At 46.1% G+C, this 24505-nt stretch overlaps 2 protein-coding genes across 3 annotated transcripts in view; one reads left to right on the top strand and one right to left on the bottom strand.

Moving 5' to 3' along the window:
* Positions 1-24505, top strand: part of GYG1 (glycogenin 1) — a 36626-nt gene that overhangs the window by 9043 nt on the left and 3078 nt on the right. For both annotated transcript variants that reach the window (XM_067033604.1, XM_059064275.2), the window contains exons 5-6: positions 11028-11154; positions 24010-24229. In XM_067033604.1, coding sequence (XP_066889705.1) covers positions 11028-11154; positions 24010-24229 — 347 coding nt within the window. The remainder of the gene's footprint in view (positions 1-11027; positions 11155-24009; positions 24230-24505) is intronic.
* The window catches only part of HLTF (helicase like transcription factor), a 90001-nt gene continuing 81220 nt past the window's right edge, over positions 15725-24505 (bottom strand). Inside the window, exons 27-29 of the transcript XR_010840609.1 lie at positions 19129-19245; positions 18268-18418; positions 15725-16213 (exon numbers count right to left, since the gene is read on the bottom strand). The gene's annotated coding sequence lies outside the window, so the exon portion shown is untranslated. The remainder of the gene's footprint in view (positions 16214-18267; positions 18419-19128; positions 19246-24505) is intronic.

Here is a 24505-nt window from a genome sequence, read left to right as displayed (position 1 = left end):
AAACCTTTAGCCAGACTCATCAAGAAAAAGAGAGGACTGAAATCAGTAAAATTAGAAATGAAAAAGGAGAAATTACATTGGACACTGCAGAAATACAAAGCATCATAAGAGACTACTACAAGCAACTATATGCCAATAAAATGGACAACCTGGAAGAAATGGACAAGTTCTTAGGAAGGGATAACCTTTCAAGACTGAACCAGGAAGAAATAGAAAATATGAACAGACCAATCACAAGCAATGAAATTGAAACTGTGAATAAGCTACTTTTTTTAAACAACAACAATAAATCACACAGAACAAGACAATACTGGTGGTTAGTATGCAAAATAAGCTCTTTTAAAAATTAATGTTGATGAATCTTTTGAATCAGGAAGAGACCCAGTTGTATCTAGGAAGAAGGATTTGCACTAAGGAGATGCCCTCTCAGCAGTGACTCACTATTAGATACCTGACATTGTGACAGAAGCCCAGGTGAGGAACATGGGGGTGGGCCAGAGCCCTGAGCCGGACACCAGGTACCAGGGGCTTCTTTCCTTTCCCTTCCCTCTCCAAGAGCAGATACGAGATTTGAATTGAGTAGATCTTTCAAAACTAGCAGGAACAGCCATCCTCAGTTGACCCAAGGTTCAGCCCTGGGTACAGATATGAGGATTCATTTCCATTAACTAGTTGTAAAGTTAAAAATCAAAATTTCAAATTTAAACTTTTTGAATTAAAAGAGTACCTCTAATAGTTTGTCAGATTGCTGAAATTAAGAGATTGGAAGTTAAAACTTTTTTAGTTATACATGAAATTGTGTTTTTGCTGTTCACAGAAGTTGAATTCTGTTAAGTGTGTTGAGGATTTGCGATATGCAGCTGTTTGAAATGTCATTGAAAAGAACAAGGAAATTTAAGTCTCAGTCTTGCTTCACTGTTGGGTTAGTTTGTACTCTACAGCAGTAGTGCTAAACCTGGCGTAATTTGGTCCCCCCAGGGGACTTTTGGCAATGTCTGGAGACTTTTTTGGTGGTCACAAGTGAGTGGGGAGGGCTCTACTGGCATCTAGTGAGTGGAGGCCAGGGGTGCTGCTAAACATCCTATAATGCATGGACAGCCCCTGCACCAAGGACTTATCTGGCTCAAGATGTCAGTAGTGAGAAAATCTGCTCTATGTCAAGTCGTTACATGCCCTAAAGCAGCGAGGAGGAGTATCTGAACCGTAATGAATGGTAGCATCCGGCAAGAAATGCATTCGTACTTTAAGCAACCTTAAGAAATAATGTGTTGAGTGTTCACTGTGGTTACGGCCAAATGTAATTTCTTCACTTTCCTGGCGGTTTTTTAGCTCCTGTTTTCCTTTCGTATAAGGAATGAAAGCTATATTGGTATTTCAGTTCAAAACATATATTCCTTATTTCTACTGCTCGCATGAAAATAGTCACCTTTGCATAGAAGGGAGGTAGGAGTGTTTTTAGTGGAAGTCCACTAACCTTAAGTCTTAACCATCAGACTGGCTGAAGTGTCAGAGTGTGGCTTTCTTCACCTCCTCTCGTTAAATTTAAAGGAAGTAGTGTAATCCTGCCAGAAACTCTCAGCTCCAGTAAGTAAATTCTCAGCTCCAGTAAGTGAATCACATTCTAAAGTAGATCCAGCTGCCTAAAATCCACACGATTGCAATTGCCTAAGGAGAACTCGATTTTATTGTTGCAAGATAAAGAGTTTGGATACCAAACGGTAGTGTGCCGTGATCAATTACCCAGGTTACAATTTCAGAATATAAAACTAATTAATTAGCTGGTAGACACCAACCTGGATCGTGTACCTTGTTCTAGAACCAAGAGGTACTAGAGGAGTTCATGGATTCGTTGTTAAGAAGCAAGAACGTGAAAAGTGCTTAACTAGAAAGCACTTTCTGCTCTTTCAGCCAGAATCGGAAACAGCTGAGAGAGTCTGTGCCTGTTAGCGCATTCATTATTCAGCAGCAGGGTTTCCAGGAGCTGGCCCTTCTGCAAGGTATTCCATTTACTGGCTCGTTGGTGGCTAAGGATTGGAAGTTTTTCTGTTAGTAGAAATGCTTAGTTGAAGGAGTTGAATTTTCAACTATGCAGATAGGAACTTTTAGTTATTCTCAATATAGTGTGTAAATTCAACTGAAAAGTAAAGCAGCAGCTCTTAAATGAAATGTTTTTTCACTTGACGTGTTCCAGAGGAGCTTTACCTACTCATCAAAGAAAGCGCGCTGCGTACCATGGGAGCGTGCTCCTCTTTGAAGGGATTTACTGTCCTATTGGATCCATATCTGTGTGACACAAAGACTTGTTGGACTTATACTTCATAAAATATTTCTTTGTAAGCTGCATCCTTTTCTGGTGCTTTGCTTGCTTTGCTTCAAGGCTCTCGGTGCAGTGCCCCATCTTGTTTAGATGTCATGCCATAGGCACGGAGATGAGCACTTTCAGGTGTTTCCTTTCACCTCACTGTACATTTTCTCATATGCACAGTATCTCCCCACCATCTCCCACCCCCCAGTTTTACAGAACAGGGGTCTTAAGTCCCAGCGGTTTTAGACTGATACTAAAGAAAACCTGTTTGCAGATGACTGTATCTCTGTCTGAATGTCTTGCAAGTCCTGCTTAATCTCCTGCATACGTGCAACAAGAACTGATGGACCCTGGTGCCCACTGACAAGCCACCGGCCCTCTGATGGCTGAGTATTTGCAGCTGCTTCTGCAGCCCTTCTAATGATCACACCCCACCCTCGCCTCTGGCCAAGAGAATAATCCTCATATGGCAGATCATGCTAGGTACCTTGACATCTCTTTTTTCTTCCTCAATATCTAGAGTGTTAGAATTTCAAACTAGTGACTTCATACCTAATTTATGGCTGGCATTTAATTTCCCACAATGAAGTTCCTATACTGTTGATAGTTGCAAACTATCTTGGCACTTAGATCATAACCGAAGTTACATGTTTCCTGAAAAGTTGTACAATAGCTGTTGGGAGATAGATACACTAACATTTTATAGACTGTGGCAAGATAAGGTCAGCTTCAGGATTTAGCCGTGAGAAGGCGAGAAGTCAAGATTCCGTAGGTGGCAGTCAGTCAGCAGTCATGTCTCCACATACTCATGTGCAACAAAGCTGATCCACTTGATTCTTCGTTTGAAGAAATCAATCTGAATGCAAGTTGAGATTTATTTCCTTTCTCCCCGTGACTCCAAGGTATCCTAAGTTAAAGGTGCCTGTACAGTTGAAGAGTTTAGTGCTTGAAAATTGCTGTCTATTAAATTTCATTTGCATATGTTAGTTTTAAAAACCTAAGTAAAAGAGAGGAATTCATATTTTCCAACTTGAAGTAACCATCTTTTAAAAATCTTGGAATTCATTAGTGTAACCTAAATACTCGAAACTTTTGAGTTTTCAAAAGAAATAGGACAGAGTAAATTGGTGATAGAATATTAGGTATGGTTGTCTTTCAGCAGAATCTCAGATCCTCTGTGAGGTCATTAAAACTGTGTGTTACATATTCTAATTCTAAGTGGTCACTGAGACCCTTAAACTGAACGTTTTTTTCCTGTGATTGGAAATATAAAAACCAGGAGAGTACAGTAAAGTTTTAAAATAATTTTAATAGAAAATATTTGGTAGTGCTATCTATTGAAGTGTAAAATTGACCCCAGTGCTACCTTCACTAATCTTTGCAATTAGTTTGGATTCAAGCTGGACCTGCTCAAAAAGAGAGAGGTATTCACAGATAGTACTTGTCTTGTTCAAACCAAATGAGTTCAGACATTCAGGTATGTCTCACCCGGTTCCCTGATTTGATAGGTTCCACTCTGGCAGGTGCTCATGGTAAGCTTTCCCAGCTGCCACCCACTAGACTGCTTGTGGCCCTTCAACTATTTTATCAATTGCTTTGAAAATTACTCTCTTCTCTTGTGTTTCTCTCATTTAATTGAGTTTGGGTAGTATCTTGAATAAGTAAAGATGAAAAGCAAAAGTCATAACATGTAGTAGCAAAGTAAATGAGTACGCACAAGTTTGATCTTAAGAGCTATTTTTATCTCATTGTACCCTTGAATTTTTTTTTTTTTTTTTTTTTTTTTTTTTTAGCCATCTGTTTATTTCTAGCCTTGTAAACAGCAGAGATCATGAGCCTTGTGAAAAATAGAGATGGTGGGAAGGACTAAAGTGTTACAGGCTCTTAGGCTGGTCATTTTACTTCTTCATTGATTCCTCAGCAGTTCTATGAAGTAGTCATTCATTTACGTATTAATATATTGATTCAAGAGATATCTATTGAAGGCCTGCTGTATAGCTACCGCTGGACACCCAGTGTCGATAGTGAGGACAGCCGCTTGCCCAGTATCCCTGAGCTGGTGGCAGAGCCAGGTCTGGACCAGACAGTCTTTCTTGATGCTGTGGCTGGGTGTGTGAGTGTCGTCTTGTCCCTTCTCTCGCACTCTTACCCCACACTACGACAGCCACAGAAATGTGTCAGAGGATGATACGGGATACAGGAAAATCTCTGTTACACTGGATTTACTACAGATTAATTACTTAAAAGTCATTCCCCTGAATAAGTAGAGACAGCAGCTGATAAATTCCTCATTTTAGAGATGAAGACACGGAAGCTTATGTCTTCTGTCTCTACAGCTGCCGTTCCTCCCTGCTAAACTGTAGTGTCTAGAAATATTTTGTCTTTTTTTAATTGTTAAACTGTTGGATGCCTTTTATTTTATTAATGAGATACAGTTGATTTGCAGTATTATGTGTCAGGTGTACAACATAGTGATTCACAGTTTTTAAAGGTTATACTCCACTTACAGTTATCATAAAATATTGGCTGTATTCCCCGTGCTGTACAGTATATCCTTGTAGCTTATTTATTTAATACATAGTAGTTTGTACCTCTTAATCCCCTGCCCCTATCTTGCCCCCCTCCCTTTCCATGTCCCCAATGGTAACCATTAAGTTTATTCTCTCTGTCTCTGAGTTACTTTGTCTTTTTAAATCAGCAGCACAGCTGATAGTCTCATATTGTTTTGTGGGTCTGGAAGTATTCTTAGAAATGATTACTCTTGTCTTTATTTCTATAATCCACTCCTGTAGTATTTTAAAAAATCATTTGAGCTCCTAATCTGGTGAAGATACTAAGTTTAAGGGCTAGGAATAGACTGCTAAGTAATACAGATTGTTATCCCTGCCTCTATAAAGCTTGTATATATTTTATGAGACCATACAATTAATTATGTAATCATGATTCTGAAAAATTCAGAGTGCTGAGAGACTCTAGACTAGGAGGACCTGCCTTAAAATGAGAAAGTGAAATTTAAACCACAAATAAGTGTTCCCTTGCATCTATATTATCATTTAATAGCTTGATTATTAAAAATATATTTTTAAAGGTGAGAAACAAAAGCTGTACCATGAAATGGTAAGATAAATCAGTTGTTCTTGCCTTCAATGGATTGAGGCCAGTGAGATGCAGTGATGCTGAGACCAGAGCTCCGAGTACCTGGATTTCCATGAGGCACCTGGGCTTAATCCGATGATCCTTAGTAAACCTCATGGAAATATCCCCAAGCGCTGGGCCATTCACGCACTGTAACTTAGACTTGGCATGCTGTCTAGAGGCCAGAATGATGATGATACTTGCCAAGCATATTATAGGAAGTCAGTGTTAAGGTGTGAGTCACATTTTCATTTCAGCGCTTGTCTATACCTCCCTGACAGTATTAAGCACGTTTTGCTTTAAATTACTTTTGCTTGGTTTATGCTCCTCTACCCCCTGATTAGATTGAGAACCATTTGAGAGCTGGAAGCTGTCTTATTCATCATCCTGTAATGCCTACACCTAATTTCTGTATCCTCAGACATTTTCTGTATAAATGACATTTCTGAGAGTTATGTTCTCTGATATAATGAAATAAAAAAGGAGTCATTCTCTAAAAGACTCTAGACCAGTGCTTCTCAGAGTTGAATATGCAAACAAATGTGGATTCTGATTCTGTAGGTCTGGGGTGGGGCTTAGCATTTTGCATGTCTGTCAGGCTCCCAGGTGATCCTCCTCCTCCTGGATCCGAAACTTTGCTTTGAGGGGACCATTTCCGTGGGGCTGAGAAACTAGGGTTCGTGTTTAAACCAAAGTTCACCCGCCCTCCCTGCCATCCACAGTAGGCAAGCCAGCTGCCAACAAACCGGAAAAGCATGCAAACTACATAAGCATTGAACGAGTGCACAAATTTAAACAACGGCACTCAACTCCATTTCTGTCTCTTAAAATAATGGCCACAGTTTCTGATAAGTACTGTGATATGTCCATGTTTACCAGGGTCATGACTCTGGTCAAAAGACCTGGAAAATACCGGGTGCTTGTAAGGTTATTACTGGCACTTGGCCAGCCTGGGGGAAGGAAGATACGGAATCTGATATTATCTTTCGGTTGCAAAACAGGTGCCATGTGTCTCTTGTTCCATTTCCTTTGTGTCTCTCACCTGTGTTGCCACACCCTCACCTGCTGGATCACAGCTGCTGGCATGTCTGCTATCTTGCTTGTTGGCTCTGAGCTGATTGAGATTAAAAGTGTCTTAACCTGTCAAAATAAATAAAGTTGCCTCTGGAAGCCTGACTAGAGTGTACTGGACGAAAGTCCTGGGGTTTTCGTAGTGAAAACGCAACAGCCTTCGTGACATACTTGTATGTTTTGTAGCACAGATGTGCTTACACTTGCATTCTGCTTTAAATTGTGCCCTAATTTAGGGACTTTTAAAGAGAGGATATTGATAACACCACACAGATTTTTTTAGTGAAACCAAAACGTCTTTTTACCTGACTTTGAGATGTAGAGTTGTGTATTTGGAAAAAGACGGCTAGAATGCTGAATTTAAACATTATTTAAGAAGCCGCAGACCTCCAGGTGGTATTTAATTCTATTTTTAATGCACAGTTTTTGGCTGAATGGGTTACCCTTTGTAGTCACATAACGATGAGGTGCGTGGCCACGGAAGTTTCATGGTCTGTACGTTCTGTGCCCTGCAGAGGCAGGGTCCTTGTTGAGTGTTGAAGGATTTGCCGGGGGGATGTGTACCATTGAGTCACGTCTGCTGCCCTGCCGTGGCAGACGGCTGAGGGACTGATGGTATTTGTAGGGTGCCTGAGGGTGAAAGGGAGCAGCTTTTTGTGGCTGACCAGCCAGGGGCTCTGAGGGACCAGCAGCTCTGACTCCTGTTTCCCAGGCTCACCCTGTCAGACTGGGAAGTTCTGCTTTACGACTGGTATTCCAACGTCACGGAATTAGAGTTCTTCACTGCGTTACATGAGGTCGGTAGTCATTTTAAGTGGAAATGCTTCATTTTCAAAAGGTCTTTAAATGTGGCAGGAAAAAACAAGTAGTGGAATAAATGCATAGTATGATGCCCAGTTTTACAAAGTTCAAAAACAAGTGGAAATACATATATTGTCTGGAGATACACACATGTGATAGAGGAAATCAAGATAATTACAAAGTTCATGATAAGTAGTTACTTCTGGGGTGGGGGGCTCTGAGACAGGATTAGGGAGTCCGCACAGAGAATTTAAACAGTATTGGTAATGTTTGAGTTTTTCAGTTGGATATTGGGGATATTTAGTGTTATTATTAGTATGCTTTATAACCTACACTTAACATTTTTCTTTTGATAATATATTTCATAATGAAAATAAATAAGTGCAAATGTTTGGAAAGAAACGGTCTTGGCACAGTTCCCATTCTTGCCCCAATTGTATTATTAATATTTTAGAATCACAAAAATAACATAACAATATTAAGGAAAAGTCAGGGGGAGGGAACATCTGTTAACACCACTCCCCTCACACAATTACTGTTGTTTATTTTCTTCTAGTAGGAATGTTTATGTTCTTAGTTATAAGCATGATATATGTCATTGTATATCTGTATAGTATGCAGTGGACTGATGGTCTTTAAAACACTGGTTTTATTTTTATTTTTATTTTTTTTTTTTGCGGTACGCGGGCCTCTCACTGCTGTGGCCTCTCCTGTTGCGGAGCACAGGCTCCGGACGCGCAGGCGCAGCGGCCATGGCTCACGGGCCCAGCCGCTCCGCGGCACGTGGGATCCTCCCGGACCGGGACACGAACCCACGTCCCCCGCATCGGCAGGCGGACTCTCAACCGCTGCACCACCAGGGGAGCCCAAACCCACTGGTTTTAATGGCTGAATAATATTCAGTGAGTGATGAGTATCACAGTGTACTAACCATTCCTCTGTGGTGGAATATTAAAGTTTTCAACTTTTCTGCTGTTAACAAACACCTTCATGGTTCTTGCATTCATTCTACAAATAACTTACCCATTTGTAAGGCATTCTGCTATCTCCTAGAATTACAGTGGTAAGCAAGAAGAGCCATAATCTCTGCCCTTGTGGAATCTGGAATCTAGTGACTAACAGTTCTGGATGGTATTCTGCATTTTAGCTACATTAATCCTCAGACTTTTAAAGAAACTTTTTATTTTGAGAGAACTGTGGATTTACATGTGGTTGTGAAAAACAGTATAGAGAGACCCCATGTACCCTTCACCCAGTTTCCCCCGATGGTAACATCTTGTGTAACCGTAATTCTGCAACAGCAATTGATACGTTGATACAGCCCAGCGATCGTATTCAGACTTCACCAGTTTTACATGTATTCATTGGTGTCTGTGTGCGTGTCTATGTTTTCCATGCAGTTTTCTCACATGTGTAGATTGGTGTGACCACCACCACCGTCAGGGTACAGAACTGTTCCAGCACAGGGGTCCCTCTTGCTACCCTTTTGTAGCCGTGGCCTCCACTCTCCCTCTCCCCCTCCCTCACTGCTGGCAACCACAGATCTGTTCTCCGTCTTCGTAATATGGTCACGTGAAGGATGTACAAATGGAATCATAACGGTATGTAACCTTGCAGGAAGGGAGTTTTTCACTCAGCATGATTCTCCTGAGATCCATGTAAGTTGCTGCGGTATCAATAATTTGTTCCTCTTTATTGCTGAGTGATACTCAGTTGTATGGAGGTGTCACACTCATAAACCTGTGGAGGGACACTCAGATTATTACTTGTGAAGCTGCTATGAACAGTTCCTCAACCATTATTTTGATGTTTATGTGTAAAAGGAAATTGTTCTAGTAAGACTTTATGCTTCTATGCCTCAGCCATCAGTGTCTGTGCCCACATCTGGGGGACTTCATAGAATCCAAAGTAAGCCTCTGATGAGTGATATCGTGTTTTGGCTTTAATATTTTATGTCTCAAAATACGTTAATTTGTCTGTGTAGCTAAAATCTTCTATATAGCTAAACAGGTAAAGCATATCCTGATGCCATCTTTATTGTCCTTCAGAATTTTCAAGGGTGAAACCTTGATCCTCTGTTGAGCTATTTGTCCCTTGAGGAATGTGGACCTGTCAGAGCCTCCTTATACAGAAGGGTCACCCCATGGACATTTGTTCAGTGAATGCCTTTGATCCATAGAGTTGATCGAGGGTATTTGGAAAGGATGGGCTACACAGAGGATAGGTAAGGTACATTTGGACTTCAGACCTAATGCCCCAATCTTACTGCTCAGTTCCAAACACGAAACACCTCTCCAGATTTTTTAAAGTCTCTTTCAAAACCAAGAAAAACCAACTCATAATGACAGCCAGTTGGACCTGCTGTATGTTTAGAAAGGAAGCTAGGTCTCAGGGCAGAGCAGACCAAGGAGGGAAGTAACTGTGCAGTATACCAGCCTCCTACTTTGAAAGAGCAAGATTCTCCTTGCCTGTCACCCACCCCCCTGCACACATGTACACACACATACACGCAGCCGCGGTCCCGAGTCGTTCTTCCGCTGCGCGGGAGACTGGTTCTGTGCGTGTTTCCTGAAATCTCGTAAGCCTAAGGTGGGAAGCACGTGGGCTACGTGGGGGAGTGTGTTTTCGGGTGGCTTAGTGACTGTTTGCTTACTTGTATATTTATGACTTAGGTCAGATACTTAGCTGTTTAGATTTTTATCGTTTTTCCTTCTTTTGAATGAGTGGCGGTGGTCCTCGCTTTCCCCCAGCTCTGAGCAAGCACTGTGCGGTGTGGTAGTGGCCGACCCTGGCCCTGGCCCGGTGAGGACTGACCTCCACCTGCCTGCAGGCGTGGTCGCCAGCACGAGGGTGTGCGGGGGGGACGCGGCCTGCCGTCCGTCAGCCTTCCGTCGACGCTGGGGGCTCCGGAAGCAGTTCCAGAGTTTATCCCACACTGAGTTATCCCCGTTGGCCCTCTTTTGCTTTTGACTTCTTTTTCTGTGCCGTTGCTCTTAACATACCGTCTAAAATCTTTCACCGGGGATGAAGCCTAAAATCCGAGCCCAGCGTGGTCTGGTCGGTGCCTGCCTCTCAGAGGCTCACCTGGTGCCAGGCGACCCCCGTCCCGCTCTGCAGTCCACTTACCCAGGCCACCTTCCAGGTCTCCCTTCTGTAGCTGCCCACCTCAGGTCTGTGGTGCTGTGTGTTCTGCCTGGAGCACCGTCTGCCCTCCTTCTCTCCACCTGCATTTGTCAAGCCCTCCTGTGTCCCCCTCAGATCTCGACCTAAATACAGCTTCCTTGTAGAAGCCTTCCCGGCCCATCAGGCCTGGCCTCAGGCCACTTGCACGTGCCTCGCGGCAGCTGGTACTTTCCTTCACTGCCCCCGTCCCCATTTGCGATGGTGTCGTTGACTCGATTCGCTGGTAGCAGTGCCTCCCACCCCTACTCCACCCGGACCATCACAGACATGATGACCGTGTCACTGTTCACGGCTGAAATAGAATTAGTGGGAATTCTCTGGCGGTCCAGTGGTTAGGAGTCCATGTTCTCCCTGCTGAGGGCCCAGTTCAGTCCCTCCCTGGTCAGGGAACTAAAATCCCACAAGCCGTGCAGTGTGGCCAAAAAAAAAAAAAGGAATTAGTACCTGTTTGTAAAGGTCTAGTTATATATTCCTATAAAATTGTTGACCCGTCCTTGAAGTCTGTGACTGTAATGCTTTTTTTTTTTTCCAGGTGGGGACCAGGGTTTACTGAACACGTTTTTTAGCAGCTGGGCAACAGCAGATATCAGAAAACACCTGCCATTTATTTATAACCTAAGCAGCGTTTCTATATACTCCTACCTCCCAGCATTTAAAGCGTAAGTGCAAAGGGTCTAACTGTCTCGGGGGGCGGTGAGGGCAGGGGGCTGGGGTTTAAGATTTTGGGGGCGCCTCATCATTCTTTGGGTAATAACAGGTGAAGGCTTTGGGGGAAGTCTTTTCTCTTGTTAAGAAACTTGGCTGTAATGGGAAGAGGCCTTGACGTTATTCATCACTTTATGTTTGGAGTAGCCCGGAGGGCACTTAGCTGCCTGTGGGAACAGGTTCCCCTCGGTTCCTGGGTGGGGTGGGGGCTGGCCCTCTGATGAATCATCTGTGTGTCATGATCAAGAACACTGACTGGGGACAAACTCAGCCTCTGCCTCATACCACCTGCTGAGCCTCAGGTCTGTACGAGGAGGGTGTGAACAGCTCCCTCCGTGGTTGTGGTGCAGAGGACACAAGGTGCTAGCGGCAGTGTGGTGTCAAGGTCAGTAGCAGCAGGGCCTGTGGAGCTGGACTGCCTCCCTTGCCACCCTGAAGAAGCCACTTCCTGGATGCTCACTAGTCACTGAACTTGCAGCGTAGTGGACGGTGGGCTTGTGAGGCATTCATGTGAAGAGGTAAGGAGAGAGCCTGTCCTACCCTGAGTAGGTAGCAAGGGATGGGTCCTCTGTGTGTGTTTGGTCGGGGGGGGGGGGTGGTCTAGCGATACGAGTGATCCCTCAGCCAGAGAGGCAGGGCACACGTCATCAGTCTGCCATTTCCCTACCGTGTGGCTTAGGCTCTGGGCCTCAGGTCTGCTGGCGTGCAAGATGGGGTGGGAGATAGTCCCTTCCTCGTGGGGCTGTCAGGGTGGAGTGAGTTCGTACACATAAAATGCTCGGTGGACGTGTGTTGTTTCGGGCAGCGCGCTTATTTTGCACCGTTCCTGGTGCATTTCTAATTCAGCAACTGACAGAGCCTAGTAACAGCGCCTGTCTCACTGCGAGGGCCTGGGCCCTGTCCTTTAGCCTCTGACTCATTTGTGTGGAACCAAGAAGATGATTCAGGTTTCGTGAGCGGAGGCCAAGCTGTCAGATGGGATCCTGAGGCAGAGCCCTGAGCAGCGACGCTCTTTGCTCTTCGCGGAGCGGGGCTGGGCTCTCTGATCTCCATCCTGCGTGGGCACGCGGCTGAGTGAGCAGAAAACAAAGGGCCTCTCACTCCTCCTATTTCATTATCCTAAGTCCTTTCTAGAAGCCTTGCCCCGCCGTTAACGAGCACGCCTGGCTGTCTGTGGCAGAAATGTTTCCTTTTCAGTTCTTTTGTGGGCAGATGCTGTGACCGTCCCCCAGATAAAGAGGAAAGTGTCTTGTGTTCTTTCCTCCTTCCCTGTTGTCTTGGCATATGTCTCTGACGTGTTAGAGCTTCTTGATTCTCTTCCCTTTCCAGAACAAAACAGGCAGACTCTCAGACATACCAGCTGTGGTCTGTGTAAAGCAAACAGAACGGGGTTCACTGTCAAGGGATGGAATAGGAGAAGCATTATTTTCTCCTCGGGTCCTCGGCCTTCTAAAGTACAAGCCTGAAGTACAAGTGTGGCCTGACTCTTTTTTTTTCTTGTTTTTTTTTTCAGTTTCAGATGTACAGCAGAGTGATTCAGTTACTTTTTTTGCAGATTGTATTCCAATATAGGCTATTACAAGATTGAGTATAATCCCCTGTGCTATGCAGTATATCCTTGTTGCTAATCTTCTTGATGTGTAGTAGTTTGTATCTGTTAATCCTGAATTTCTATTTGTCTCTCCACCTCCCCTTTCCCCTTTGGTAGCCATAAGTTTGTTTTCTGTGTCTGTGAGTCTGTTTCTCTTTTGGATATAGATTCATTTGTATTATTGTTTTAGAGTCCACATGGGAGTGATAACAGAGAGTATCTGTTTTTCTCTGTCTGACTTACTTCACTAAGTATAATAGTCTCTGTGGGCCAGAAATTCTTTATGATCCTTATTGCCTCATAACTAACCCTGCCCGTTTGAACAGCCTTCCTGCAGACTGTGGTAGCTTGACCTTCTAGAACTGAATTAGCCGATAAGAGGGCAGTTGCTTAATTTAAGCGACTAGATTCAGCTGAGCAAGCAAAATGGTGAACATGCAGAGGAGATAGACTCATTAGTGGGGGGAGCATTTCCACCCCTCTTGCCGCTCAAGTCTGCCCAGCGAGCCCGCGTACTGCGGTGAGCGTGCTGGGAGACGTGAATCTGACACCCTCCCTGTTGGGTTCAGACCCCAAATAGCGCTGACACAGAGTTTAAAGGTTCGTGTTTTTCATGTCATGTGGCCCCACTTCCCCTGTGGTTCATTGGGACTCTCTCTGATTTTCACCTTACTACCAAAGTTGAACATATTGTCCCTTTAGTGATAGCCTGGTTTGCACAGACCCTGCCTGCATGTATTTTATGTTGACAAAGAACAAGGAGCAGGTGGAGTAGAGTTTAGTTCTTGGGGGGCAAAGATAGGCCTATTTGCTGGAACCTCGGCCCCCTCTCTCAGGAACCCAGTTGTTTTCTGTATCCTCTAAGTGAATTAACCAGCAAAGTGGTGAGGGTGGTTTCTTCTTCCCGGCTCAGGAAATGAGTGCGAATTTTGGAAATCTGCTCGGTGTACTGCCATATAACCGTAGCGTAGGTGACGCACTGGGAGGTTAGGAGCAGCTCCAGCATTTAGCTACACGTCAGCTGGCGCGTGGCCTGACGGGAGTTAAGGCTGCCTCTGTGCAGCTCGCCCTGGGGGGTGTCAGCTCTTACAGTGCGGGGATGAAGCTTCTCAAAGCGATGCCGTGGCCTCACCCCGTTGCTGCCCATTTAGGAATGTGGAAACGAGATCACAGAACTCATTTTCCCTTCCCTTTGCCAGAGAATCCTTTCGTTTTTCTTGCAGATAGCTGTCTCCAGAGACATTTTTCCTTACATTGCTCTCACAGTTGGGAAGGGCTGAAAAGGCAGACAGTTCCATTTCTTTTTTGTTTCAAGTGAACCGAAAATTTTAAGCTGAAGTAGACGGTCGTGAACACTTGGGCTGCCATGGCTCCTCCACCAAGAGCCCTGTGCGCTGCTGGGGCCTCGGCCTGAATTCACAGTCCCACTGTGGGGCTCAGGGTCACCTCGGTGGCCTCCAGGACCGAGCGGCTCTGCGGTGTGCTGGCCTTGCCCAGGATAGCACAGGTGGGGTGGCAGGTAGAATGAGACCAAGGAGTGGTTTCGAGGCTTTGCGGAAGGAGTCGAGAATCTGCCTCACCAGCTTCTAGCAGCCATGTGCCATGAGATCACCGGGACAGTATTGAGATGCCCCAGAATCTCAGCTCCTTGGATATCTGAGACCGGCGTGGCCTCTTGCTGTTACCTGAAGTTTCTGCTAAAGGATGGCCCGACGTGAATCAAATTTAATATGAATTAGAGCCGCGGACGTAGCATATCTAAAGCCTTTCTCTACGTACCATTTGGACAGCACAAAACACAAAGGGAAACACACTGACTAGTTTTAGCACTTTGAGTGGATACTCAAACACAGCTTCCGAAAAACAAAATTAGTAATATTTTCTGTAGTAGAAGATCCTGTTTATTTAACACAGCCTAATTTGAGAACTGAAATGCTTGGCTTAGTAACTTTTCAGTTAGTTTGTAATATATGCGTTGAGAAACAAGCTCATAAATGCATTTCTTAATGAAGTAATATTTCTAAAAGTGCCTAGCATAATGTTTGGGAAATAGCCCCTTCTTCAGGTAATACTCATTTCTTTGTGTTTTCTCCATCTGGAAGGCCTGTGTTATCCGTGTAGCATAGGATTTGGCTTGTGCATCATGTTAGGCAGAATCTCATTAGCCTTTTTTGACATCAGTCATTTGGTTCCATTTTTACTTTCTGTTAAATCCACTGACCGAAAGCTGTTTATGTCATATCACGCTATATACATGGGCCTAAAGCAAAGGTGAAGAATTCTCTGGTATTGCCTCAAATGGCCATACAAACTAATGGGTCAAATTGATTGACTACAAAGCTTGATTTACCGAATAATTTCCCAATAAATATCTCCACTTACTCTTTTACTTGAGTTTAAATATGATCTGAGACCTGGCTTGGTAGGATCTCAGAAACTAGATCTAGAAACCCAAAATATATTTTTCCCATTTGTTTACTGCTTTAAACGTTTCTGAGGATATTCATATCTATTCTTTCCCAGGAATGTGGCTTATTCACTAGACCTTATCAAACCTCTTTAAAATCAATACTTTCCAAGAGCGAAATCGAACCGTTAGTGTCCTAGTTTCTGTCGTTCTTGTGTATTTCCGATTTGATTGTTTTTCCTTGATCCCTGGGACACCCGTGGCTTAATCTCTCTTTGGAACTGTTGTCACTGAAGCCATACATGCTCTGTGTTCATTTCTTTTCACACTCCCGCGTCTTCACCTAAAGCCCGGAGGAGTTGTGGTTTGTGTAGCTCTTAGGTTTTCAGCCATTTGTGGGTCCGGTCACTGTTCATTCGGCCTGACGCATGCAGAGGGCGCCTCACACCCTCCTCACCGAGGACCACGACAATGAATGAGGACGTTGTAGTCTGTCTAATCAACCTGGCAAACGCAGGTCGACTGCGTCCCATCATGGTTTGAGCGTTGAAGAGTCAAGTCTGTGGTTTCACGGGTGTCTCCTTTCTCCTTTCTGGGTGTTAGTGATACTTGTCGGGCCCCAGGCGCCCCACTTCTCAGCACGGCCGTCGGCTCATTCCGACTTCACCTCTGAGCGTGTATCGGGCCATCTGTCCTCAGACCTATCCTGCTGCCCGACCTGGGTCCTCACCACGAAGCGGGCAGCTTCCACGCCAGGGCCGTCCCGGCCTTCAGAGGCTGGTCTGACAGGAGGCACAGGGCGCCAGGAGTGACAGCTCACGCGCAGGAGCGACCTTGAGAGATGCCATCTCAGCAGGAGAGGGAGCTCGGGGGGTGGGGTGGGGCGTGGGAATCGGGTGGAAGACGCTCCCTCCTCACAGGACTCAGGCTGGTGGGCCGCAGGCTCGGTCTGTCCCACAGATACAGTTTGTGTTCCTTGCATAGTTTTCTTTCTTTCTTTTCTCGGTGGTTAATGCTTAAAAAAAAAAAAGAGGCAATTTCACATGAAATGCAGATTTCCAAGCTCTTTTGAAAAATCAGATCTTTGGTGGGATGTGGGCGGAAAATGTCAAAGATGATTGTTACCAGTGTGGGACCTAAGTAGGCGGAATAAAGGAGCTGCCGTTTCCTGAGATGGGAAAGATTGCGAGCAATGCAGGTGCGCAGGGGCAGGGACTGACCAGAGGTGTGTCGGCTGTGTTAAGTTTGGGGTGCGTATTGAACATCCCGGGGAACATGTGGAAGAGGTAAGTAGCTACAGGAGTTGGGAGTCCGGGAGAGAGACTGGGTGAGACATAGCTATGGAAGTGTCAGCATATAAGTGATATTTATAGCCAGGAGACAAGATGATATAGCCAAGAGGGCGGTTATGATAGAAGAGAGTCCTGGAGACTGAGCCCTGGGACAGGAAAACGTGGACCAACGGGAACAAGAGACCGAGAACAGCCAAGGCAGGAGTTTCGAAACCCAGCAAAGTGAGGTGTCGCACAAGCCGGGCAAGAAAACGTTTCAGGAAGGGGAGGGGATCCCCTCTGTGTCAGATGCTGTGATAGGTCAGGTAAGAGGACAGCTGAGGGGTGGCCCTGGGCCTAGAGTGTGGAGGTCAGCGGTGACTCGGGCCAGTGGTGGGGGACATGTAAGCCCGACTGCTGCAGGTCAAAGAGGATGGAGAATTGGAACTCTTCTGAAGCGTTTTCTTTCAAAGGGAGAAGGGAAGTGTGTCGGTAGCTGGATGGGGGTATAGGATCAAGAGGGGGCTGGGATGGGGGTGGTTTTTTTAACGATGGGAGAAGTTACAGCATGTTCGTTGTATTGATGGGAACGATCCGGGGGTGGGGGGGGGCACTAGGAGCGCAGAAATCTGGAGGGAGACCTGCTGAGTGACGTCCTCAACTAGGTGAGAGGGGATGCGTCCTAGCGCGCACGTGGAGAGGTTGGCTTCAGGTGAGAGCTAGGATGGTTGTGCGGGCACAGATGCAGGTAGGTGGCTGTGTTCTTTTGGATGAATGAATGAATGAGCAAGCAGTCAGCCCGGAGAGACGAAGAAAGACCCACTACCCCTAGGAAGGTCTCCCTAGTGGCCTGGCACCATGAGGCTTTCCCTGCTACTTTGTGACCGGAGGCCGACCTGGTAGGTCCAAGTTGAGGTTATTACGGTCTGGGTTTGAGTACTGGTACTGTTGTTGTTGTGATCTCCAGGACACAGTTGGGAGGGTTATGTAGCTTGAAAGGCAAGGAAAAACCGGGTGGGTCCCTGGAGGCCACCGTTGCTTGCTGCTAGGTAGCAGCTGTCTTCTTTTGCGGACAGGAAAAGCACTTGCCCCATGGACCCCCCCCCCTCACCAGGTCCGCTCTGTGCACGACCAGCCCACCCCTTGGGCACTTGGGTTTATGTCTCTCGATTCAGACTGTGAGTGGATAAGAAGAGGAAGTCTGTGGCGAGGGAGGAGAGGTGGCTGGTTGGCTGTGGGGAAAGGTGCGTGTGTAAGAGGGAGCCTGAGAAGGTACGGGAGTGAGTGGCCGTGGGTCAGAGAACGTGAGTCCCTGGAATGGGCAGAGGATGTGTGGCGTGGCCGCCGTGTCCCCCAGGGGAGGAGGGGTCGCACCAGCAGTGCTGCACCTCTCTTCCTTGGTACCTGATTGAACTCCGCACACAGAGAGCTCCCTGAGAACTAAAATCGCTCCTGTGTGCGCTGTCGTGGATGGGTTCCTTCTCTGCTGTGACCAGTTCTGTAGTCTCATCCACACGTTACCGGCTGCATCTCTCAGCTGCTCAACTAGTCATGAAAATTCTATCTGATCTTTTGGTAACACCAGGTCACACAGGGATTATTTTAACGGCTAACATAAGCACTATTATTGCTGGCTGGGGTTCAAACCATGTCTTGTGATCTGGACGTCACTTTTGAGATTCTATCAAGTTAAAATTAGAACACTTATTTTAAGAGATGTGTGCAAGCTGAGACAAATCCCTGTTAGTGGGTCAGCGTGAATGGCTCTTAGTAATTTAGGGACAATTGTGGTACGTACCCGACTGGTTTTTTTTCCCCTGGCTGGTAAAATTTGGTGGATAAATCAGGCAGTGAGTCAGTGAATCTTCTGACATCAGCATTTCCCCTTCTTCTTCATCGGCCGCTTTGCTTTTGACCAAAAAAGGTGACATAAGTTCTGACTGTCGTACCTTTGGTGAGAGAGAGAGATACCACCAGAGTCACATCCTGGGTTACCCTTCCCTAAGAAACAGCCCCACCCCCGGTTTGCATTTAGGCTAAATCATCCTTTTAAGCAAGAAGTAATTTTCCCTTTTACTTCTGACCTGTGCTCTTACTTATTTCATTTTGATGTGGTTATTTTGTATTTTTCATAAATGACTAAAGAATAAACTGATTGAAATGATAGAAAATGATTTTGAAAAACATCCCTCAGGGAACATGATTGTGACAAAAATCATTACATGAAATCCATATCTAGGTTAATGGAAACTCTGGATGCAAAAGCTAAGACCTTTTGCTCATCTTTTTGGCAAACAGAGTGTTTTATTCATGAAAGCGAATGGAGCAGGACGTTCAGGCTACTTTGTTGTGTAGATAAACACCGTTCTGTCTGTATAGTGAGAGCGTAGCTAGATAAACTGCGTAACTCATAAACCTTCGTATGTGGCGGCCAGTGTTGGGCCCCATAAGGCTGCCCCTCGCCTGGCACCCAGGGCGGTCCTAGGTGATTACCAGGAGCCACGCTCCCGGGTGACTGCCTTTGGCACGGCCGCCGAGCCTGTCTTCACTTCCTCGTCCCTTTCCGCCCGAGCTCCATGGTTCCCAGTCGGCAGCTGCCTGCCTTCCCACCCGCAGAGGGCCCTGGGGCTGACCCAAACCTTCACATGCACTGACTCACCGGGCCTGCTCTTCTCATAAAGCGTCCTTGCTCTGAAACTTGTTTTTCTCCCACCCCTGTTCATTCCCGTAGGTCTGTCAGGTAGATGGCACTCAGGTCCAGGTAACGCCTCAGTACCTAAAAGACAGGTTCCCGTTCCTCACCGTGCGGAAGCAGGGCTGACCGTAGCCTGAACCCGTGACCTCTGCAGCCTCTGCATGATGCCTCGTAAGCCCCAGCGCCTTCCTGGCTTCCTCCCCCATGCACCTCTCTGCCCTCAGCCTCCTGAATCCTCACGCTCTTCCTGGGCTGCCCCTGGGCACCCTGGCCCAAGTCGTTCTCTCAGGGAACCTCTCTCCCTGTGCATTTTGCCGTCTGTTTTGTTGCTGGGATTTGGGGAGCTGCCGGGAAGGTGCCTCACGCCGTGCGGCCCGCCAGAGTTCGGCTCACCTCTTAACGCCCCCCACCCTCTCCCCATCTTACTGGCACCCAAGGAATTCCTCGCCTTGGAGCAGAAAGGGCAGTTCTACCCACATTCAGAGCCCTTTGAGATCTCAGTTTCTACCTCTAACAGACTTACGCTAGCACATACATATGGAATCTAAGAAAAAAAATGGTCATGAAGAACCTAGGGGCAGGACAGGAATACAGACACAGACGTAGAGAATGGACTTGAGGACACGGGGAGGGGGAAGGGTAAGCTGGGACAAAGTGAGAGAGTGGCAGGGACATATATACACTACCAAACGTAAAACAGATAGCTAGTGGGAAGCAGCCGCATAGCACAGGGAGATCAGCTCGGTGCTCTGTGACCACCTAGAGGGGTGGGATAGGGAGGGCGGGAGGGAGGGAGATGCAAGAGGGAAGAGATATGGGAACATATGCATATGTATAACTGTTTCACTTTTTTATAAAGCAGAAACTAACACACCATTGGAAAGCAATTTATACTCCAATAGAGATGTTAAAAAAAAAAAAAAAGAACTTTCTTAAAACCAAGACTGCTCCGTCGATGAAAGGACTATCCAGTGGATAGAATTTTTCGCGTTGTTAGGGTGGAATAGGTAAAGAAGGTAATTTTGAGAAAGGGGGTCCTTCCCCTGGCCACAGAAGGTGACAGTGATTTAGCATTAGAGAAGCACTTAGGCATCACGGATTCATGAAGGTAGAGCCCAGGCCTGAGCCCCGGTGAAATGCAGGGCGTGGACCGTCCGCAGTGGCGTTCCTGTTGACATGCAAGGAGAAGGCCACGGGCCACGCGGGGAGGAATCCGCCCGGCACGAGGCCGGGACCCAGGGAGGTGGCAGAGGCCCCCGAGCCACCTCGGGGCACAGACAGAGCCGGAGGCTGAGGCGTGCGCTCCTGCCTCCCGCGGAGACCCGGCCCGTCTTGCGGTGCAGGCGTGGTGGCCGCTTTGCGGTGGCGCTCTACCGCGGACTGGACCCTTGTACCCTTCCCCTGCGTTCCATCTGGGAAGGCGCTGAGACACTGCCCAGCACCGTCCAATTGTGGGTCCTAAGAAGCACCACCGTCTGTTTCTTGCTCTTGTTTCCCCCCTTCCCCCTAAACTTTGTGCAGACTGTACCCCTCTGAGAGCAGTCTTCAGACAGCGCTAAGTTGCTTGCTTTGTAGCTTTCTTTCCTGTTAATTACTTCCTGCTGTCCTGTCCTTGACTATACGGGCGGTGTGTCCAGGGCTCATCTCCAACTTTGATGTTGACCGCCTGCAGGCAGGGAGTTAATCCGTGTGGAGTAACAGATGGCACTGTCGGGCGATGTCCTTACAGTTCTGGGAGTGTCTTACAAGTACAGCCTAGCTGTGGCTGAGAGCCTTGGCTCTGGAGCCAGACTGCTTGGGTGGGATCCCAGCCTTGTCACCCACCAGCCACGTGATCCTAGACAAGTTGACTTCTTCCTGCCTTGGTTTCCTCGCATACTTGCTTCCGGAGATGGACTGAGGCAAACCGTGCAGATGTTAACCAGTGCCTGGCACGGGTGAGTCCTCTATATAGGCTAGTGATTCCGATGACTACCGCCTAAGCAGCTGTGAGCTGTCAGGAGAGTGGGCTGGAAGGCAGTAAAGTTCATGCCATGTTCATGTTTTATCTTAATTAGTGTTGCTACCTCCCATGGCTCTCACGTAACGGCTGCGTGTGACGTTTAAATTAGGCCCGGCGGGTCATGGGTTGAGACTTACCGGTCAGTTAGTAAAGGAGACGCAAACAAGGGTTTCTTGCTGCAGGCGGGGAAGTCCAGGCGGGAGGAGTGGATGTCTGAGGAGGTGGGAGGGGCACCTCCTCTTTCACGTGTGCTCTGCTCTGGCTGTAGGCTTACGTGTACCACGAGGCCCGGGCAGTGCCTCTCGTCCCCGCCCCCCCCCTCCCGCCCCACCAGCACGCAAGTATCAGGTCTCTGGGATGGGTTCCCCTTGTTGAAGGCACGTCTCTTCATCCTGCTTCCCTTTCGCAGTCTCGTCTGAAAACCTCCACCTGCAGTAGTTGCTTTGGAATGTCCACAGCCCTCAATGTCAGCACTGCCCTGCTGGACCCCGCTTGCTGCCTTGCTTGTGCTACTGTTTCCTGTTTTTATGTAGATGACTCATCTCCACATTTGGATAAAGCCTCTTAAGGTTGCACGCCGACCGCAGTGTAGTGCCTTACACGTAACAGTTGCTTATTTAATTGACAGCCCTCTCTATGGACAGATGTGAGCGTTATGATTTATCCTTTGAAGGATAACATTGAGAGTTCTTGTGTGTACGTGTGCACAAGTATGTGTGTGCACGTGAAATATACCACGTGTATAAAATAGAGAGTAAGCTTGGGGATATCAAGCATCCACTTCGTCTTCAAAAGAAATGCACTGGAGGATAGTTAGTTATCCTTAGGAGGAAATTTACAGTAAGCTCTCTTTTTCTTGCGTGGATTTGGAGTAGCAGCGTGGTAGGATGGTAAGAGCTTAGGTTTAAGAGAGGGACAAAACTGTGCCGAATGCCATCTCTGCCATATGGCTCTGGGCAACTCACTTAGCCTCTAGGAGCCTCCATTTAACACATTAGTAAAATTTACCTGGCAGGACGATTATTCCCAAATGTGTCCTGAAAGAATTTGGGCCCCAAACATAGTAAACTGTCAGATAATGATAGCTATATAACAGGTCTGTGACGTTAAAAACAAAACAAAAAACAAAAAAACCTTTAGGAGATAAGAAGAGTTATATGAATAGAGTTTGCACTGTTTTGAACTGTTAGGTCACGCTCAAATATTTCGGTTGCCTGTAGGATAACTCCACTTAAAATCTGACACTTGAGCCCAACACCCAAGGATCGGTCCCATGTTACCGTTCCCAATCAGAGCTTCCTCTTTGGCTCTAATTGGAGGACACTCGGTCTGGTACACACATGCTCACCTGCTACCTGCACCCCCCTGCCTACCATTCCCTGTTTTAGCACCAGCTACCCAGCTCCTTCCTATCTGTTGGACAAAGTTTAAGTCACATCCACTATCTCAGCACCTCCACCCCACTGACCTTAGCTTTCAGTGACCTCCTTGCTTCTGAATCCTTAGGGCACTCACCGTTCCCATCTTCCTTTCGGCACTTGTATTCACCTTTATCATTATTTCGTTTTACATGTATAGATTTTGTCCCAGCCAGAACAGGACCATTCTTAAGTCTTACTCTTTTTATATTATGAGATAATATAGTGTATATACAAGAGGATATACAAAAACGTTTAGTTTTTAAAACACCTTCACCACCCAAGTTAAGGAATGGAACATAACCAGTATCTTGGAAGCCCCTTTTCGTCTTTCCCAACACAGCTTCCCCTTTCCTCCCAGGATAACCAATATCATGAGATTTACGTTGATTACAGTTTTCTACTCTTTAAACAGTACTTTTTTGGTTTGGTTTTGCCCTTCAGTAAGTAGATTCATATGTATGTATTTCTATTTGAATTCGTATTTGTATAATTTCTTTTTTTCAACATATTTTGAAAAGTCATCCTTTTGCTGTGTGATCTGGGTGGCTACAGTTCATTCATTTTCACTGCTGTATAGTATTCTATGATATGGATATACCAGAAGTTGTCCTTAAAAACAGAATGGGTCACCATCCAATTTCAGTGACATTCCACAATCAGCGTGTATTTCTTGATCATATGTTATTGAATAGTCTGGGGCAGCTCTGATCATCTCAGCTGAGTTTGGAGCCAGGCCACAGGTTTCATCCACATCTGTGGTGACTGTCTCATTCTTCTGGAACCAGCAGGCTACCCAGGGTATGTTCTTCCGCTGGCAGAAGTTGTAGCTTCAGGGAGGCTGAACAGAAACAAGCCGTGCAATTTTAAGGCACCCTGTCACTCCGCCCACATTTCATTGGTGAAGGCAAGTCATGCAAACATGCAAATATCAGTCAGGCAGGAAAGTGTACTCCCCCTGTAGAGACTGGGAAAAGGCATGAACGGTTGCTGAACAGTAATCTAAAGTGTGGTCATTTCGGTGGTTTCCAGTTTATGACTATTTCAGACAGTGCTACTGCAGTGAACATTTTGATTCTGTTTCCTGCTGCACACACGTAGAGTTTCTGTAGGGTATGTGCCTGGGAGCTGAGCTTCCTTCTGGGTTGTAGAGCGTGAGCACTTTCAGTTTTGCTAGGTAATATCAGATGGTTTCACAAGTGGCTGTACCCCTGCCGTCCACGGTGGATCAGTGTTGGGTTGTTGCACTGATCCACTGCTACTTTGGGATTTTGTGTCTATTTAACATATAATTGAATAATTTTAGAAGTCTAAAATTGTTTCAGTGAGCTCAACTTTTTTTTTTCCAACCACTGCTGCAGGATGGAAGGTGAACTGTCAGTGCTCAGAATCCACTAACTGTTTCAACTTGTGCTCACTTGGCAGATTCGGTGCAAATGCCAAAGTTGTGCATTTCCTAGGACGAATCAAACCGTGGAATTACACTTACGATCCTCAAACAAAAAGTGTCAGAAGTGAGTCCCATGATCCCACTGTGACTCATCCGGAGTTTCTCAACCTGTGGTGGGACATCTTCACTACCAGTGTTTTACCTCTGCTTCAGCAGTTTGGCCTTGTCAAAGACACCCGCTCATACGTACACGTGGTAGGTTCTGTTTTTTTCCTTCAGGTAATTCGATGCTGTATTTTTAAAACTTGGTATACTAGTAGAGACGGAATATTTAGTGGTATTTTGAACAAAGAGATAAAGTGAGACTTTGTGGAAAGAAAACGACGTCCATCCTAGAGTGGAGAAATATTACCAGCAAAGATTAGAGCAGAAGTAGATTTTGTGGCAAATTTCATTAGACCTGGGAGCACAGGAAAGGTTTTTAGAGGTTTGGATGGATGGATAGAGAGATAGAGATAGAGAGATAGATCT

The sequence above is a fragment of the Kogia breviceps genome, chromosome 5 (assembly GCF_026419965.1).
Source record: "Kogia breviceps isolate mKogBre1 chromosome 5, mKogBre1 haplotype 1, whole genome shotgun sequence".
In the NCBI taxonomy this organism is placed as follows: Eukaryota; Metazoa; Chordata; class Mammalia; order Artiodactyla; family Physeteridae; genus Kogia; species Kogia breviceps.
Note: the sequence above shows the minus strand (reverse complement) of the source record. Positions and strands in the feature narration are given on the sequence as shown.